Source organism: Ambystoma mexicanum, chromosome 6q (genome assembly GCF_040938575.1).
Source record: "Ambystoma mexicanum isolate Mex_15411 chromosome 6q, UKY_AmexF1_1, whole genome shotgun sequence".
NCBI classification, from domain to species: domain Eukaryota; kingdom Metazoa; phylum Chordata; class Amphibia; order Caudata; family Ambystomatidae; genus Ambystoma; species Ambystoma mexicanum.
This window is the reverse complement of record NC_090937.1, coordinates 1,260,424,278-1,260,443,081: the sequence shown is the minus strand read 5'-3', so window position 1 is coordinate 1,260,443,081 and position 18,804 is coordinate 1,260,424,278. Positions and strand designations below refer to the sequence as shown.

The window sequence follows — 18,804 nt, the reverse complement described above, 5'->3', positions numbered from 1 at the left end:
AGAATCACGCCAAAAGACAGTGAACAAAGAAGGCAAACCTGGTTTGCCGCGCAAAGTAAAACACAAGAAGGACTTTAACACAAAGAAATGGCGAATAAACCCGACCGGAGCCAAAAGAAAATGTATTTAGTCAATCGGGTTTGTGTTCGAGGCTAATATAATAGCCTAAAACAATACCACGTTTACTTAGTATAAATGCGGTAGAAAAGTTAGGGTAGATATCACTGCCACCAGCCAAGTCTAAATGTTAAAACAGCAAAACAAGACTCTAGGAGGTACAGATAAAAAGGGCTAAGAAGTAACCCTTTCCAATACTCCATGTAAGATGGGGTGTACTGGATCTGTGGTTAAATGACTATGTAAAGTTAATGGCAACTTTATCCTTTTCTGGGGGACAGTAGTCAGCCCCAGAAATGGAGTCGGTGGGAAGTCTAAAAGACAACCCTGTGTCACTGCACTGAAGGTGCTGTGTAACACACAAAAGAAGGGGGCTACTGAAGTGGTGTACTCCAGAGCCCACAATCACAAAAACAGATGAAATACACATGGCAAAACATGGGTAAGAGTGGGGGAAAAGCTCACACTCTTACCAAGTGAAAAAAAATAACTCCAGAAATCCAGCAAAGCTGCTGAGGGACTCACTAGGTGAGGGAAATTAGCCATAGAAGGAGAATTCTCCCTAACACCCATCTTGATGGAACAATTCCCTGTTTAATGAAATGCCCCCTTGTTTGATAAATCTTAAGCCCGTATAGGTGCAAACATTTAGCATCGCCTTATTTAATTTTCTTCAGGATACCTCTATTGCTTTATTGCACTTGGCTGCCTGCCAGTGTTACGTAGGTAGGATCTCTGAAATCATGACCTCTGTGTGCCTCCAACAAGCGGCAATCCGCCGGAGCGAGGCACATATCTCTGCCAAAAAAGCGCCCTCCTCCCCAGTAGTGGTAAGTCATTGCCACCTAGGTGTATTATCAAAAATTCAGGGGGTGGGTCCTTGGCCCCTAACAAATCTGCTTGTCTGTCATGTCGTTCCCCCCCCACTTCATTCCTGGCGTGCCCCACCAGGATGTGATTGTGTTCTGGAAGTGGAGCCCCTCCTGGGTGTCCTCTAGCCACCTACTTGCTCTTGTCACAAAAGAGTGTCCCTCAATCCACGCTGATTTGAAGGCAGGAGGGCCTGTGGCGAGAGAGGCCATGGTTAAATTGGGTCTTTCCTGATGTATTTTTTGTACACATCCGATTTCCATCCCCCAATACCTTTGATGGCTTTGTCATCCACCTCCTCCCCCCATCCAGGCCGAGGTAGCTGCCCCAATGCGGAATTAATGGGACCCAAACTCCCCTGATTCTAACCTGCTGCCCTGATAGCCTTTTTCAGCACTGTCTGCAACTGGAACCTGCTAAGGGCCCTACTATTTTTATGCTTAAACAGCTGCCCATCTCTCTGGGGGCCGAAAGCTCAAGAACTCTATGGTGTTGCAAGTGGGGCAGTACCTCTTGTCATCTATGCAATATAAATAAATTATTCTCCCCTTCCCCCATTGGTCTGTTTTTAGATTAGTTTAATTTAATGGCCATGCACTACTTGCCCAGGTTGATGTCACCCAAGGCTAGCCCCTCGTCCGATAGGGTGTTTTTGGCCACTGTCTCGCTTATCCTGAAAGCCCCAAAATAGTTCATTGTGAAAGATTCCCTGAACAGTGCAGTATCGAATTTGTCACTACATACTTTATGTAGTGTGTCAATTAAGATTAGTATCTTTTCAAAATTAAGCAGGCGCCGTTCTTGACCCCTTCTAGCTTAGCCCATCCTTTTAATGCATATTTTGTAAGTGAGCTGTGTGTGGGATCCACGCCACCCCTTAATTTAAGGAAATAAGATATGTCAGCCAGGTGAGATGATGCCCAGGATTTCTTTTTGTTCCGTTTAAATGACCATTCCAGGAAATCATTTTGATGCCTTTCTCCGATGTCCTTAATGTCAGTATCCTTCCTTATATCTGCGAAGCTCTTTAGGCACCTACTATCAAGCTTGGCTGTCTTCTGGGCCAAAGCCTTCCTGGCCAGCTCACCCAATAAGCCTGTCGGCTCACCTGGTAATGCTGATTGTTCCATTTCCCATCTCCCAGCACCCGTGTTCAGGGTGTATTTTGTGTAGTTTGGGGCATGGTTCCTTTTTTCCTTTTGTTGTTGTGTGGTTCCACACAGCTCCTCTTCCAGTATTCTCCAGACCTCCTCTGGAACTGCTGTCCCCAGTGACTCTGCCTGTGGTTTCAAAGCTCTGAAGGTTTCTAGCTGGAAACTAGACAATATGTCATTACTTTGGCCGTGGAAATGCCTGGCTTTTAGGCTGATGTTGTATTTTAATGCATGCTTGGTTATTTCCCTCAGCACTGTAAGCACCAGCTGGCATGAAGAAGCGCTTTTATTTATGACATGTACCACCTCCATGTTGTCTGACCATGTGGTTAACTCAGTATTTATTAAGATTATGCCCCATATGTAAATATATATCCGGATTGGAAACGATCTCTAGCAATGTGATGTTTTTTGGTCCAACCTCTGCCCTGCCAGAGCATGGGCCATGGCCCTGAGCACTGTTTGCTGACAAAAGTGATCCCAAAACCTTTGCCTCCCTAGGCGTCGCTAAAAAGGACTCTTCCATCACTGTCATTTATAGGCGTGTCCCAAATAACAGTACTGTTAAAGTTTTCCAAAAACTCCTTCCAGACTTCAAGATCTTTCTTGTTCCTGCTTCCTAGCCTTGTGTGGTGGTGTTTCCTTGTTACCCCATTTTATTTCCAGACTTCTATGAAAGACCCTACCTTGTGGAATGACTTCCGTTGCAAGATGTAGCTTGCCTGCTAGGGATTGAATTTCTTTCAAGGTTGCCTTGTCTCTGTTTGTTAGTGTCCTGACTGTGCTTAACAAATCTGCCACCTTTTCATGATGCATGCGGCATAAGTATTTCTTGGAATCAATTTCTATCCCTAAGAAAGACAAAATTGGGCCGGTCCTACTGTCTTGTCACCTGCCAAGGGGATTCCTAATTCAGCTGTGATTGCCTCAAACATTTTAAGGGACCTGCTGCACAAATCTGACTCTTCCGGGCCTTTGACAAGGAAGTCGTACAAGTTATGGACCACTGAGGCTTCAGGCAATGATTTTTGGAGTGTCCAGTCCACTATAAAAAGGAAGGAACTTCTTCAAAGTAAGCGCATGAAATAGCACAGCCCATGGGGAGGCATTTGTCAAAGTAAAATTGGTTGTCCAAAAGCAGAGCCAAAGGTATGCTCTCTTGTGCAGTGGCAACAGCCCGAAAGCTGACTGGATGTCAGCTTTTACCTTTAATGCATTCCGCCTTGCCATTTTGACTATGTCAAGGGCCTCGTGAAAACTGCTGTAGGACACGGTTGCTTCTGTGTTAACAATCCCACCATTAACAGAGCTGCCGTGGGGGGTTGGATAAATGGGTGAATGTCTGCATTTCCTTACCTTTTTCTTGGGTACCAGCCCCAAGGGAGAACATATACATTCACTGAAAGGGATCGTGGTAAAGGGGCCTTCCACCCTGCCCAGAGCTATCTCTTTCCTTATTTTCTCCCTCATAATTTCTGGGTGGGCCTTTGTGGAGATTAGGTTCTTTGGAATTACCTGAGAACCCTGTTCATTGAGCGCTCGGAGGTCTGCGGGCTGGTTGGCGCCTTACAAAAATATATTAGAATCGAATAGAATAGAATCCTGAACCCCTGCGTGAAACCGCCTAAAATAACTGACCATTTGGGCTTCAGGGAAATGTTGGACCCACTGCGCCAGCTGGTCTAAAACGACCGGAGAGGCCCCTAATTCGACCTCCATGAGTGTTTTTCCCCTCTGTTTTGTGTGCACTTCAGGGGGGGTTCTTGGTACACTCGCCACTGCTGTGTTTCCCTCCACACGCGCTACATTGGTGCTTGAACTTAGGCTTTCCCCCAGCTGCAGAAACTCTTCTCATAATTTCAACAATATGCTGTGTTGGCATCCCGTGCGGACCCCAGTCCCTGTGGAGGGGTGGTTGTTGAGAAGCGTTGGTTGTTTTTCTGCCCCCTGGGGGCATGCTTCCGAAAGGGCTGTTTGGACCTGTTGTGGCCAGCGGAACTCTCTTTCTGGGTGTTACGGTATTGTGTAAAACCCCCTTTGTTGTTGTTGCACAGGCTGTGGAGGGGTAAGTCACAAGGAATCTGATACATTCACCATGTGTATTTTGGGATGTGGTGCTGTCTTTTAAATCATGGAACGGATATAATTTGAGTCCTCCTCTTCCCAGACTAGGTCGGGGAATGTGGGCATCTCTTTCCTAAACTCTTTATCATAATTGAGCCAGGCTTCACCTCCAAATGTGAGGTAAATCTGGAGGATCCTGTGGTGGTAAGCAATAAGTGCTGAACCCTCCTCTGGATAGTTTTCCAGTATAATAATGGACAGGATTTGGTGCTCTCTAATTTTGGTCTCTTTGCCCTCTTTCTCTTCCCTGTCCATTTTATTAATGTCATACCCCATCTCCTCGTATTATAGCAGTGATAATATCTCAATAAATTGTTTGCTCTAAAATTGTTCTTAATTTTGGACTCTATGTGCCAAGCAATAGTCTTTTTAATCTTCCCATGGAGCTCTTTCCCTGCAGATCTCCATCCACATTTTGCATTTGTTTGCCCCTGATTGTCCTTACCCCCTAAGGGCCCTATCCACACTGTTGTGTGATCTTACTCTTCCTCACTGCTTGAACTAGATTCAGAATCAGAACTCTCATCTTCACTGCTAGAACTGACATGGTCTCTTTTCCCCTTCTTTTTACTTTTGCCAGACCCAGTGCCCCCCTCTCTATGCAATTTTAACATTTGTTCTAATATTGCCCCAAGCTCTTTGCTCGCAGTGCCTGTTTCCTCCTTTCTTTTGTTCCCAGCTTCTGCTCCTGTTGTTAACTGTTTGCTGATTACATCCGGGCGTTTTTGTTTTATTGTCTGTTCCCCCTGTTCCTCATCGTTCGCAGCTCCGTAGCTTGTTTCGCCGGTTTCTCCTCCTGTTGCGACTTCTGCTAATGTCTTTCTCACTGCATCCATGCCGTGAGCTTGTTCAGCTTCTTTCGCCTACTCCAGGAGTAGGCTTTCTTTAAGGGTCAGGTTACTAGCCATCTTCAGGCGTGCTGCCGCTAATGCAAACTTATTTTCCAGTGATGTCAGTGTCAAAAAAGGCTTGTCGCAGCGTGTTTGAAAACATAAGTTCAGAACACACACACACGGAAATTGCTGAGGTCTCACATAAATGTTTCCTTCAAAGCGCCTGCTCTTGAAAAAAGGCTTTGCTGTAGGTTCCGTGCTGCTCTGGAGACAGGACTTGAAACAGAAGTGAAAGGGAGGCTTCCTCCTCTCCCGTTGTTGCATGCACATGTCAACTGTCAAAAACACTTGAGTGTAAGCAGTTCCTCTGAAAGGCCTGGTTCTGCCCGACGCCTTTGATAGCTGTCTGTTCCACGGTGCCTCGCACTTCTGATACCCGCCCGGGCAGCGAGGGCTTCTGCTTCCACAGGAATCCAAGCTTAATCACTCAAGAAATGCTGCCGGTTTCTCCTTGTAATGTTGGAGGTTCCTCTGTGTTGTGGTGCTGGCAGCGTCAGTGCAAAGAGAGAAGAGGGTTGCAGGAGCCCCCTGCTCTTATGGAGAATTCTTTGTCTGAGGGCATGCAGACACTTTCGTTGCAAATTCTGTATAGCCAGTGCGATGTCCTGTCCTTCTGGAGGACCCCTTTTTTATCATTGTTTTGCTGGCCCTGTTGAGGTCCCTTTTGTTCGCCCTGTGTTTCCTTTTGGCCATGTTTGTGTCAGTGAAACCTGCCAGACGTCGGACCATTCCATCCCACTCCCTCCCACCCCGGCCCTGCTGCTGTCGCCAGGAGAGTGTCCCTTCCTTCCTGCATGTCTCCTCCAGGCTTATGTGCCTGGGCCCTCTACCTCTGGGGCTATGACCCTGCAGGTCCCATGATAACGAGGCCTTGCCCGCCAAGACTGTGTCTAGTATACTGCATGCGCAAGGTCCATGGGATTACTGACCCTCAACCCCACTCACCTATAATCTTATCCTACTACATGATGTCCCAACCCTCTGGCCTGTTAAGCTCTGGCCTGCTCCCCTGCAACGCCTGAAGCTGTGTCTGCAGGCGTTGCAGTGTTAAGCGCCTCTGCTCCCCTGTGCCCACACGCCCTCTAACGAAAGCAGCTGCAGGTCGAAAAGTCCTCCCCGGTGATGGTCAAAACCGGCTTTCAGCTCCCTAGAAAGCCACGCTCCAACCAGAACAAATCTCTGGGGGCCTCTTGCTATCGCTCTCTCATCAGGGTGCAAAAACCAGGAATACCCCGCTTCCCTCACTCCAAGCATATCACTGACAGCCCACACTTGCGCCCCATCAGACGCATACCCGTCTCTCCTCGAGTCATACCAGCCACCCCAAACCACACTCCACTTGTCCCACACCTTCCCTAAAAGTCCCTCTTGCAGTTCCCCTTAACAAAGAGGTTGTCAGGGTGAAAGTTAAAGTTGCTGCAGCAAGCTTTATTGAACATCGAGCCAGGAGTTATCTTCCAGGTGTTCCGTTTCTCCACCACACGTCAGGATTCTGCTCTGGGTGTGGTTTCATAAGCCTCCTCCCCCTGTCAGCATCCAGAGGACCCTGTCGAGTAGACAGACCCCTCCCTCCCTAGCCATTCCCTCTCTACCCATGGCCATTTTCTTTCTTCTTTCTTTCTCTTTCATTTTGTTTGTGCTTCCTTTTCTTTTCCCAATTTCTTTCATTCCCCCATTTTTTTAGTCTTTCATTCACCGATTCTGATCAAACCCCAAGCCTTTCATTTCCCCAACTCTTCTCAGTCCCCAAAATACTTTACCTTACCTATTTCTGTCCTTTACCCAATTCTTTGCCTTCCCCAATTATTTACCAGCCCTCTTCTTTGTATTCTTTGTAGCCCAATGATTTACTTGCCCAACCCTGTCCATCGCTAACACTTCCCATTCACTAAATCCTTTATTCCTCCTTCTCTCCATACCCCAAGCCTCCAACTCTTTTCATTCCCCCAATTATTTTCCATCCCCAATTCAAACCCCCGATTTCTTCTGTCCCCAATTCTTTCCAGTGCCCAATTCTTTCCAAGCCTGAAATCTTTCCATTCCCCCTTCTTTCCATTCCCCAATTATTTCTGTTCCCAGTTCTTTCCGTTCCCCGATTTCTTCCATTATCCTAATTTCTTTCCATTCCCCAATTCTTTCAATTTTTCTTCCCCAAAGTTCATCCCCCAGTTCTTTCCTTCCCCCAATCTTGAATTCTCCTAATCTTTCCATTCCCCTATTTTCCTCCCTTCCTCTTTAATTTTAATTTCCCTCCTATTTAACATTTCCCATTTTCTTTCATTCCCCTTCTCATCATCTTCCCAAACCCCTGCCCGCGTTGTTGGAGTTGGAAGGACTTCCAAGCCCTGACACCTCCCCTATCCTTGGGCATCCCCTGAATCTAGTACTCCTGGATGCCGTTCTTTCTAAGCTAGTGGCTGTGCAGTCCCATTGTGGTATCTGGCAGTGCTTTCTATATGGATCCACCATGTAACATCCGATGGGAAGTTCTGGAAGAGAAAACAGATCATTACATTGTTACCAACAAAGGGAATGGTGGGCGGTAAGTCTCAAAGCCTTGGGAAGCAGGACCAAAGGGGGCACCCCCTAGCCCTTGTAACCTTACATAGGCTGCTAGGTCAGACTCCTCCTTCCCCTCTTGGATGGAGCAGGGCCTGGTGGGCGACCCCGCTAAGGGCGGCGCCTGCTGAAACCATTTGCAGTGGCCCGGGCACCTAGCAGAGTGCTTAACAGATCACTTCACGGCTCGCGTTTAGCACACTCATTAAAGCACGGACGGCGGAAGGAATTGAATAAAAAACAAAGCCAAGCAAATGGAAAAAACAAAGCCCAGCTGGCGCTTCCGCCATTTCACTAGCAAGTGCTGGCAAGTTGCCACGCCAATGCCATAGACTGCTCCAGAACTCTCCCTCTCCCTTGTTTTATAGTAGCAATGTTTTGCTTACGCCACAAAGCGCCAAAACAAAAACCGTCAATCCCAATGAAAGTAACAATGCCAATGATGGCAAGGTCCGAGCTCGAGGCCTCAGTATATGATCTCCTTAGAGAAGGTGCCATTGAGTCACTAGAGGACTCTGAAATGCTTAGCCTAACTGTGATGATGAGAAAGGCAGGCTCGCAAATTCTAAAGCTCCTACTGTGCAAAGACCTTACAATCTCAATTGAAGTCATCTGTGATCATTTTCAACTGCTAAATATCTCCAAACTGGTTCTGTCCTCCAGTTCTGCCACTGTCTTCTAAAAATTAGAAATGTGAAATGCTTAACGCCAGTCAAAGCTGCACAGCAGCTGAAAACACTCCACAGCAATAATTACCTCATTAGTCCATCAAGCACATACAATTGCCGTTTGGACTCTGTTCTTCAGCGTTTGTGTTTCAAAAACTGATGACCACTAAATAGAAGGAAAGCGCAAGCATCAAATATTTTCAAGACAACCTTGTGATCCATGGGAGCAAGAGAAAAGACATAGAAGCGTAGGCTGCGACTCTGAACAATGCAACTTTTAATTCTGTAAACATCTAGACTACCAAGGCCACTTGATCTCCTGTGAGTGGGATAACCCCAAAAACTGGTTAGGAAAACGCATCTTAGAGGTTCCACAGCCAATCAGTCGTGGCTAGTTAGTCCATGATTGGAATAGCCGAATATCATGCAAAGTATTTCTTGCACTATTGTTGGAGGCTACTTGCAGCCCGCTTACCATATGAAATAGGATAATGCAGAGGGGATTATTGCAATTAGCAGCCAAGGGATGCATTGCCCTTCATTTATGAGAACAAGCTTATGCACAAACACGTCTTCATACAAGCAAAGATAACTAATATAAAGGAAGAACCCACTTTCTTTTTCTTTGGCAGCCTTTTGGGCAGAAAAGGTGACACAGGCTGTGGTGTGGTAAGTCACAAGGAATCTGATACATTCACATGCAGCAATTTGTTAACATGCCTGGGGCAAATAAAAGGGACAGCAGGCAGCAGCTAGCTGCTTGCTCAGATGGTATGCTGCTACCAGCAGTTGTAGCCAGCATTCCAACTACTTAATTGATCGATGCACCTGACCCAGGTGATAATGGACAATACTGAATATGTCACAGTGATCCGTTTAGTTTAAAACAATGCTTTAGTGGAACAGAGTGTATCATTTTGGTGACTGGGGATGAGGATATGCAGTTGACCATTAGCAATGTGATGATTGAAGTTCTTACATGGTGGGACAATTCATTTAGTCCACATTTTAGATTAATTAGTCATATTCTCTTCAGTACCTGTTGATTTGCCCCCGAGATCTGCGCTTCCTCCTGGGACTGTTCAGTTGACACCACTGGTTCATTTTGAGTGAGATGACATTGTTTTCGCTCTTGATTGGGAGGGATTTCTCGCCTTCCTTGTGGGGACCGGTTGGTTGCTTCTTTTCTCTTCCCTTCAACCTCTTTCTTACACCTGCCACATTCATTGGCACTCTTGCCATTAGGATTTTCAGGATCCTCCATGGAAGTGTTACATGCCTTCATATCCTTTTCGAAAGAGCTGATCTGATTATAATCAGCCATGGATGCTGGGACTTTCTACTTTTTTCTCTTGTGAATATCCGTAAAATGGTTACAAAGGGAGCGTTTCTTCTAGAAAAGAAGAAAGGGAGAAAATCAAGAATAACTTAACAGCTTGTGTCATTTATTGTTTTGTTGTGACAAATCCCAGCCCAATACGTTTTACTTTTATATTGATTGTATTTATTGAGGAACACAAGGTGTTTTGACCAGGAACACTTACTTACTATAGCACTTTGGAGACAATAAGGCAGACAACGAAACAGGAGCCGTACAATAGTGTGAAATTCAGTGAATTGTAGACCAATGGATGATTAGTAATGCAACCAGGAGTAGAGATAAGGGACGGTGCAAGCGAGATCAAGGCAGTAGTCAAGATTACAGGTTATTTACAGGGTAGCAGTAGCAAGGAAATGTGGTGGGTCATGTGTTGGAGGGTGCTTCAAGGTTGAGGAGGTGAAGCTTCATAGGAAGGGATAGCAATAATGCTTTGGATGTGGGGGCGTTCAAGTGAAAGGAGCAGGGTGTGAGAACGAATGGAAGGGGGAAGAGGCACAGGGCGGGTGGGAGAGATTAGTGAGAGTGCTAGAGTTGAAGGCCTGGCAGGGAGTGTACCTGGAGAAAGAATCTGGAAGAAAAGGGTGTGTAAGGTAGTGAAGGGATTTGAATACAAGAGTAAGGAATTTAAAGTGGAATCAGTGTTTCATGGAAAGCCATCCGGCATGGAAATGGGGGAGGAGTGAGGGAGATTATAGAGGGTCTGGGTGGCAAACATAAGAATATTGTCAAGCAGGGAGAAACCTAGAAGAAGGTTGCCACAGTAGGCAAGATAGTAATGACCAGGGTTAGAAAAAGGGTTTTAGCTGAGGTGTAAGTGAGAAAGGAGTGCATTTTCGTGATGTCCAGCAGTTAAATGCTGGCCACTGACCAGGTGGAAGTTATAAAACGATGAAGGTTAATAATAAAATTGAAAGCGACCCTAAGGTTACATAGTTTGGTGAGGGGGAAGAGTAAGTCAGGTGGAAACATGATGGGAGATGGAAATGGAGGAGCACCCAAGTTTCAGCATGTGGCAGCCAAGTGCCATTCAATACTGTAATTGCGGGCATAAAGTTAGTGATGAGGTTTACAGGGTGAATAAAAGTGGACCAAGCGGAAGGGTATGAACAGAAGTGTTAGTATTCCAGGAGTTTGAGAAGGATCTATGTAAGAGATACGAGACAAATCATTTGAGAGCGGTTACCTGAATCCTGAGGCTATTGAGGGTGACTAGGCATGAGATGTTGTCAACCCTGCACGGGCAGCCGATAGGCCTAGAAGGAGCGGTCTAGAGGCCAGTTTGCAGTGATGACCCGAGATGAGAAAGTTGGAGACATGGTTAAAAGCATATTGGGTGGAATGGCAACTGCAAAACCCTGTTCGGCGAGGACTGCACAGACCGTTGGCGTAAAGGTAAGGGGAGAGCCTATCAGTTATTCAAGAATTTTTGAGGGAAGAGAAAAATTGGGAAGTGGTTGGCAGGATTTTCTTTAGTCAGCTGTGGGCTTTTTAGAATGGGAAGGACAGCTGTAACCTTGAAGCAGACGGGAACGATCCAGGGAAATGTTAGATAAGGAGCCGAGATGTGAGCAGGTGAGAAGTGGCATCTCCTTGATAGTCTGCAGGGTTGACCATCCTAGGGATGGTATCCATTTAGTCAGGAGAGGAAACTTGGAAGCAAGAACGAGTGATTGGGATGGGCCTGGAAGGGGGAGAAGCGGTGAGAGGGAGTGGTGGGTTGTGAGAGTGTCAGATTTCCAGTGATTTTCAAAAGAAAAGTTTAAGGCAAAGTCCTGTGCTTAGATGTCAGATAATATAGTCGCAGAACAAAGATGAGTGAAAATGAATTGCAAGGTGGGGGAGAGTTTACATGGGTGGGAGAATAGAGTAAAGATTACAGTTGTGAAATAGGATTTACTGGCACAGTCTGGGCCGTTGTGAGGGAGAGGAGTGCTGTATAATTTAAGAAAAAGGAGAAGTGCCTTCTTTACACTACATACGGGTGAGACTTGCATCAGGGGTTTTAGCAGATGGCTTTTAGAAGGGGTAGGGAGTGTACTCGAGGTCAAAGAAAGAACATAGTGACAGGGTTAAATCCACAAAGGCCAGATCAATAATTGAGGCAATGGGAGGAGCAAGGGAGGACCAGATGCTGGCAAGGTAAGGGGCGGCGAGGGAGCCTGGTTTGAATTTACATCTGGTTCTAGCAGGGTTAGGAGGGGGAACATGTGATGGTGGAGCAGCAGTGCTGAAGTGGAGAATGGAGTGAGTCAATAGTGAGATTGGAAGTGGAAAGAGAATTACCCTGGGAAGTGGATAGGTAAATTGTGTTGGGAAATTGATGAGCAAGGAGAGAGCTGAGTTCAAGCTGAATGCTGTGAGGTCTATTTGGGCAAGGGCTGGGTTTTGGGGAATGAAGTCAAGGAGGCAGTGAAGATTAGAGAAGGGGTTGAGGATGCCCGAGATAAATAGATAAGAAGGGTGGTCTTTGGGGTGGGTGAGAGTAGTTGGGTGGTGATAAATTCCAAGGACAGGTTTATGGTCAGGTGGGAGGTAGGGGGGGAGTGATGTGATTTGCTTATCAAAAGGCTAACTACATTGACTTTTTTGGAAGAGCAGGAGGATTGAGAGTAGGTAGAGGAGTCCGTGAAGAGGGCAGCAGGGTAGCTGAGTCAAGGGGGAGAACCAGGTTTCGGTGATGCCCATAACTGCTAATGGAGGGCTGTGAGAGACAAAGCGGTTGGTGGTGTAGGAACGTTTGTTTTGATGGACTAGGTGTTTCAGACTGAAAGTGTGATGGTAGTAGGCGAGGGGGAAGAATGGTGCATAGGGGGAGGGCAGATGAGATCAGAGAAGGATAAATATCTGGGTAGACTTCTAGAGTAGGGGCGAAGGATAGGGATAAAATAGAAAGAGGTAGAGAACAAGAATAGGGGATAATTAGAAAGGGTAGAGGGGCAATGGCCCAGGGGGATTGATAGACTGGTATAAAGCTAGAGGAGTAACAATAGTGGGCTAGAGGGATGCTTGATGGAAGGGAAAAAGGGGGAGGGAGGTGGGGAATCAGAGGGGATGAAACACAGTAGAACTGAGGCGAATAGTAGGAGTTGTTGGAGCCGGGAGGAAGAGCAAGGGTAGTGTTGTGGAGTAATCTCAGAACAACCACTGAATCAAGAGTAAAGGAATATGTGAACACACACACAGGCAAAAATGAAAGGCATTGTTTTGAGAATTACAAGAAAAAAATCACAAAGCATGTGCAGCCAGAATGCAAGTTTGGAGAATTACAGGCATCAATCACAATTGCAATCAGTTCAGGATCAAGATGGTGGAGTGTGCCGGGGTCGCTCTAGAGGTGGCCGGAATAGAGGGATAGAAGGATAACACGTAAAAAGGCTATGAAAGGGAGGAGAGGATTCATGTTATGGAAAGATGGACAGTCAATAGGTTAAGATCTGTAAAGTAGAGCAGTTGCAGGGGACCTTACAGGGCCAAACAGACCACGTCCTTAACAATTTCTCCCTTTGCAAGGATGCTTGATGTAGGCCGCCTATGGGAAAGTTCAGGAAAGGGGTCACGTGTTAAGGGCGGCAAATGGGAAGTTGGCCAGACTCTGATGTGTCCATTGGCAGGACACAGCAAGGCAGCTGCCTCGATAAATAAGTGGTAAACGCGGTGGGACTTAGACCCCTAATGAAGCGGGCATGTGGGCATTCCCATGTGCCAAGGTCCTTGTCTCTGTGAGCGTGTATCTGGGAACAGGGGTGATGGCAAACTGCTGAGGACCTAAGTTCTGTATTGATGCGGAAATGTCCCAGTTGTCACACGCTCAGGGCAGCCGATACGCAGGCTGCTTGACACTGCTGTGGTCATTGAATGGATAAGGCCTTGTGGGTGGGTGCCTGCGTAAAACAAAAAAACAGCGAACAAGTCTGGGTTCAGACCCTAAATGGAAGGTGATGCACCATCTTTTGAATAGTCTCTGCTAACAGGTATTAATTGATATATATATTTCTGAGGCTTGTGGAATCTGCTTAGATCACATGCTGTGCATAGGCCGACATCTAGTGGAAGCTGCGGAGTATTACAGTTTGTTTTTCGAAGTCGAAAAATGGGCGTCGACACAGGGCGTGCCAGTAATACTATCCCTAGTGTGACGTCCCCTGTACCCATGATCCCTCACGCGTCTAGGATCCCCAGATTGTTTTTTTCCGCCATTCTGGTCGGAAGCACTTCATCGGAGTTCCCTGGCTTTACCATATTTTCACTCTAAACTAATTCTAATTTGCCCCGTTTGGCCAACCTTTCGTCGATCAACATCTCGACGCCGAACCGGGGAGGAGATCAACGTCGAATACCCGACGGATTGGGCCTTGAGGCTTCCGCCTCGGCTCGGGCCTGGGCCGCTGGCCTCGGCCCTACAAGTAGGGAGAGTGGGGGTGGTACACTTCCACACTCGACACCTTATTACCTACACACACTTGCCCGCTGCCCACAGGCGCGTATGGAGGGTACGCCCTTTCAGTTTTGCCCCAAGTGTAATAAGAAATACCCTTGGGTAGATAAGCACGCTACGTGCAACCTTTGCCTACCCAGAGACCACCCCGAGACGGGTTGCAGGGCCTGTAGTAGGTTTAAGGCCAAAACTCTTAAGGACCGCTCCACCAAGCGTTGGGCCCACCACGCCAAGCTAGCAGCTATGGAGGCGGAGGGTACCTTCAGCGACGGCAGCGACGCCGAACTTTCGGACGGCGAGGGCACCAAGGCGTCGAAAGACAGCCGAACGCACGTCCCCGGCCTCGGAAGGTCGTCCGTCCCGGCGACTATGGGGAAGTCCCCCGGCGACAAAAGCGTTACACATACACACGCTAAACACAAAAAATCCACCCGAGATTCGACGTCGTCGAAACCTCGGAAAGAGGCACAGAAGGAGCGGTCCGAAAGGACGTCCTCTGGGCGGTCCCGATCGAGGTCGCCGCACGACGTCAGGCAAGCCTCCACACTTGCACATAGTGCCTCGACCATTAATATCACGGAAGATCAATCGTCCGGAGACGAACACGACTTCCACCCCCAGCCTGCACCCCAGGAAAAGGGTACATCACTTGGGAGTAAAGAGGGCCCAGTTTCGAAGGCTAGTTCGAAAGACAGGGATTCCACCTCCGATCCTCGACGCCAGGCGTCGAAAGATAAGGGAAAGGGGAAACACACTTCCACCCACGGGGAAGGGGGTAAACAGCAAAGGAAACAACCCTTGCAGTCCTCCACTACAAAAGAACTGACCAAGTCTTCTCAGGGCCAATCCATAGAAAGTCCCAGCAAGGTCACCCCAAGCTCCAAACTCTGGTCATGCGAGGACATTGACAGAGTAATGTCAAGGATGTCTTCCTTGGCGAATTTTTTCGAAAGACACCCTGAACAACTCCTAGCTTTAAACCCTCAGGAAGATTCTCCCTCAGGGTCAAGGGACCCTATCCCCTCAAATAAAAGACCCCGGGTCGAGACACCATTTAGGCCTTTAGACCCCATCGAGGTCCAACCCTATTCTTACCTCTTCCCTACAGACCAAGGAAAATCTTCCCTTATAGAAGGTCAGGAAATTGACACGCCAGAAGATCCTGCAGGATCAGATTATTACGGCGAAGACGAAGACGAGGATGAGCCAGAAAATAGCCCAGATATTTTCAGAATGGACTCACCAGTCGAAAGGGAAGCCCCAGTGTCTGATTCCCCAATAGATAATCAGCCCCTCCTGAACGAACTGCTCTTTCGGGCAGCTAACCACTTCCACATAGACACACAAGGTGTCCAGGAAGAAAGGGACTTTGCGGAAGAACTAATAGGGGAAAGGAAGCCAGTAGCCCAGACCATTCCCATCCTAAAATCTGTTCAACGCAGAATAGCACCATCCCTTGTCAACCCAAACCTGACAAGACCTGTAAATCCGAGAGTGGAGAAGCTGTTTAAAGCAGCCCAGTCGGACCCCCTATATATTAGAGGTCAACTTAAGCCAGACTCTCTAGTAGTAACCAACACCCGCAAAAGAGCTGGTACACCATTATCTTCCTCTGAGGCTCCCCCCGACAAAGAAAGTAAAAAACTTTATGGTTTTGGCAGGAAAGTAGCTTCCACGGCAGCCTACCAAGCCAGAATCGCGAATTCCACCACACTGTTGGCTAGCTACAACTGTCACCAGTGGGAAGAAGTGGCAGCACTAATAGACCCTGCTCCCGAACCCCTTAAAAGCCAGCTAGCTCGCATTTGTGCGGAAGAAAGGAACGTGTCAGGCTGCACTGTAAAAGCAACTCTGGACGCTGCTGACAATGCGGGTAGACTTATAGCAGAGGGGACTGTCATCAAAAGGCATGCTTGGTTGAGGCAGTCGGGATTCAAAGCAGAAACACAAGCTGTGCTCTTAGACAAACCAGTGGAAAGTGATCTCCTGTTTGGGAAGGCAGTCGAGGACGCTCTAAAAAACGCTAAGGAAGAATTCGACACCCTCAAATCCCTTGGCCAGTTAACTACCAAACCACCTAACCAAAGAGGGAATGGCAATTTTCGTCGCCCCCGCGGCCAAAATTCCAATAGAGGAAATAGCTACTCCCACACCCAGGGTACACAGTGGAACACCAGCTCACAACAGTCTACCCAGGCGTATGGTAGGGGTAGTAAAAGAGGACGTGGTAGAGGCAGAGGCAGCCCCAGTAAAGGAGGAGGCACGCCTCCACCAAAGCAGTGACGCTCAGTTCAGGGTCCCTTCCCATGCAACCCCAGTAGGGGGACGAATATCAAGTTTCATCCAGGCATGGGAAGGGATAACATCCGACAGATGGGTGCTGTCAACAGTATCCAATGGGTACTGCATAGAACTACTGCAACGTCCCCTAAACCATCCTCCAAGACAAAAAGTCCACTCTTTACAACATCAGAAGATCCTCCTCGAGGAGATCGCCATTCTGCTAGAAAAGGACGCGATAGAACTCGTCCCGGGACACCAGGTAAACAAGGGTATCTATTCAACTTACTTCCTTGTGCCAAAGAAAGATTTAACAATGCGCCCAGTTTTGGACTTACGGCCTGCCAACAAGTATGTCAAGCCCCAAAAATTCCGTATGACCACACTACAAGAGGTAATCCCACTCCTAAAAAAGGGGGATTACATGGCAACCTTGGATATGAAAGATGCCTATTTTCATATTTCCATGCTTCCGGCGCACAGAAAATACTTGCGCTTCAAGGTGGACAGTCGCCACTACCAATTCAAGGTACTGCCCTTCGGGATAGCTTCAGCACCAAGGGTATTCACCAAGGTACTGGCGGTGGCAGCTGCACACCTACGCAGGGAGGCAATCCCAGTGTACCCTTATCTGGACGACTGGCTCATAACGGGGGAAACCCCAGGAATCTGCAGGTCAAACATTCAGAGGACCATCGACCTCCTCCACGAATTAGGCTTCTCCATCAACGAAAAAAAGTCAAGTCTGGTGCCAAGCACCTCAAAACAGTTTCTAGAAGCTATCCTAGATACTCAGAAAGGATTGACCTTCCCTTCGGAAGAAAGAATTCGGAACATACTTCTGCAAATTCCGCATTATCAGTCAGGTCAACAGATAACAGTACGCAAAGCTATGCGGTTACTGGGCATGATGGCGTCATGCATTTACCTGGTCCCCCACGCGCGTCTGCGCATGCGTCCCATGCAGGAATGGTTGGCGAAACAGTGGTCTCAGGCAAGTGGTCAGTGGGACGATCTAGTGGTCGTTTCGCCAACACTCGTACAGAACCTACACTGGTGGACAAGAGAGAATCTCGCAAAGGGGAAACCCTTTTACGATCCCGAAGTACAGGCAGTGGTGACTACAGATGCATGCCTGACGGGGTGGGGAGCTCACCATCTCCACCACACAGCTCAGGGTCTCTGGTCTCACTCAGTAGCCAAGAACCACATCAATCTGCTAGAGCTTCTGCCAGTATTCCGAGCGCTGCAGGCGTTCGAGCCCCACCTACTAAACTTGTCGGTGCAGATCAGGACGGACAGCACGACAGCCATGTTCTATCTGAACAAGCAAGGAGGGACTTGTTCGCCAAATCTGTCCAAGCTTGCCCAGAAAATATGGATATGGGCACTCAGACGGAACATCTTCCTGTCATCGCAACATGTTCCAGGGGAGCTCAATTCCCTAGCGGATGCTCTAAGCAGAGACTCCCTCCCAGAAGAACACGAATGGGTCCTTCACAAAGACGTAGTAGAAGATCTCTTCTCTCAGTGGGGTTTCCCCACTATAGACCTATTCGCCACAAGCGAAAACAAACAATGCCCAGGATTTGCATCCAGGTTCCCACAACCGGACTCCCAGGGGAATGCCCTGTGGATGAACTGGTCAGGGATGTTTGCGTACGCTTTCCCACCAACTCCTCTCATCAGGAAGGTGGTGTACAAGATGAACAAGGAATCGATGACGCTCATCCTAGTTGCTCCCATGTGGGCGAGACAACCATGGTTTCCACACCTACGCAGGATGGCGGTATGCGAGCCCATCAGACTCCCAGCCTGGTACAACCTTCTGTCCCAGCAACAAGGTCAAACAGTGCATCAGGAACCCAACTCTATGAACCTAGCAGCATGGCTCCTGAAGTCATAGAGTTTGGACATCTCAAATTACCACAGAGGTGTATGGACATTCTAAAAGAGTCCAGGAAACCAAATACAAGGCACTGTTACTTTGACAAGTGGAAAAGATTCGTTATCTGGTGCCAGAGTAAACAAATCAACCCGGTTGATTGCACTCCTTCCAACGTTGTAACATACATGCTCCACCTGCTGGATGCAGGGTTGGTTTTTAACTCTCTGAAAGTACACCTGGCAGCCCTCTCAGCCTACACCACATCCCATAACAAGGTTTCGTGGTGGAAAGTACCAGTGGTTAAAGCCTTCATGGAAGGAGTAAAGAGACTTCACCCTCCTATCTCGAACCCACCGCCAGGATGGGATCTCAATGTGGTGCTATCTAAGCTCATGGGGCCCCCCTTCGAACCCATGCATAAAAGTAGTCTCAAAC

The 18,804-nt window shown here is 47.7% G+C and overlaps 2 protein-coding genes across 7 annotated transcripts in view; one reads left to right on the top strand and one right to left on the bottom strand.

Moving 5' to 3' along the window:
- The window catches only part of ZCCHC4 (zinc finger CCHC-type containing 4), a 939,775-nt gene that overhangs the window by 366,811 nt on the left and 554,160 nt on the right, over nt 1-18,804 (top strand). The gene's annotated exons all lie outside the window — the stretch shown is intronic.
- The window catches only part of LOC138516603 (nuclear factor 7, brain-like), a 208,041-nt gene that overhangs the window by 183,364 nt on the left and 5,873 nt on the right, over nt 1-18,804 (bottom strand). For all 4 annotated transcript variants that reach the window (XM_069631863.1, XM_069631860.1, XM_069631861.1 and 1 more), the window contains exon 2: nt 9,425-9,778. In XM_069631863.1, coding sequence (XP_069487964.1) covers nt 9,425-9,709 — 285 coding nt within the window. In that variant the 5' untranslated portion in view covers nt 9,710-9,778. The remainder of the gene's footprint in view (nt 1-9,424; nt 9,779-18,804) is intronic.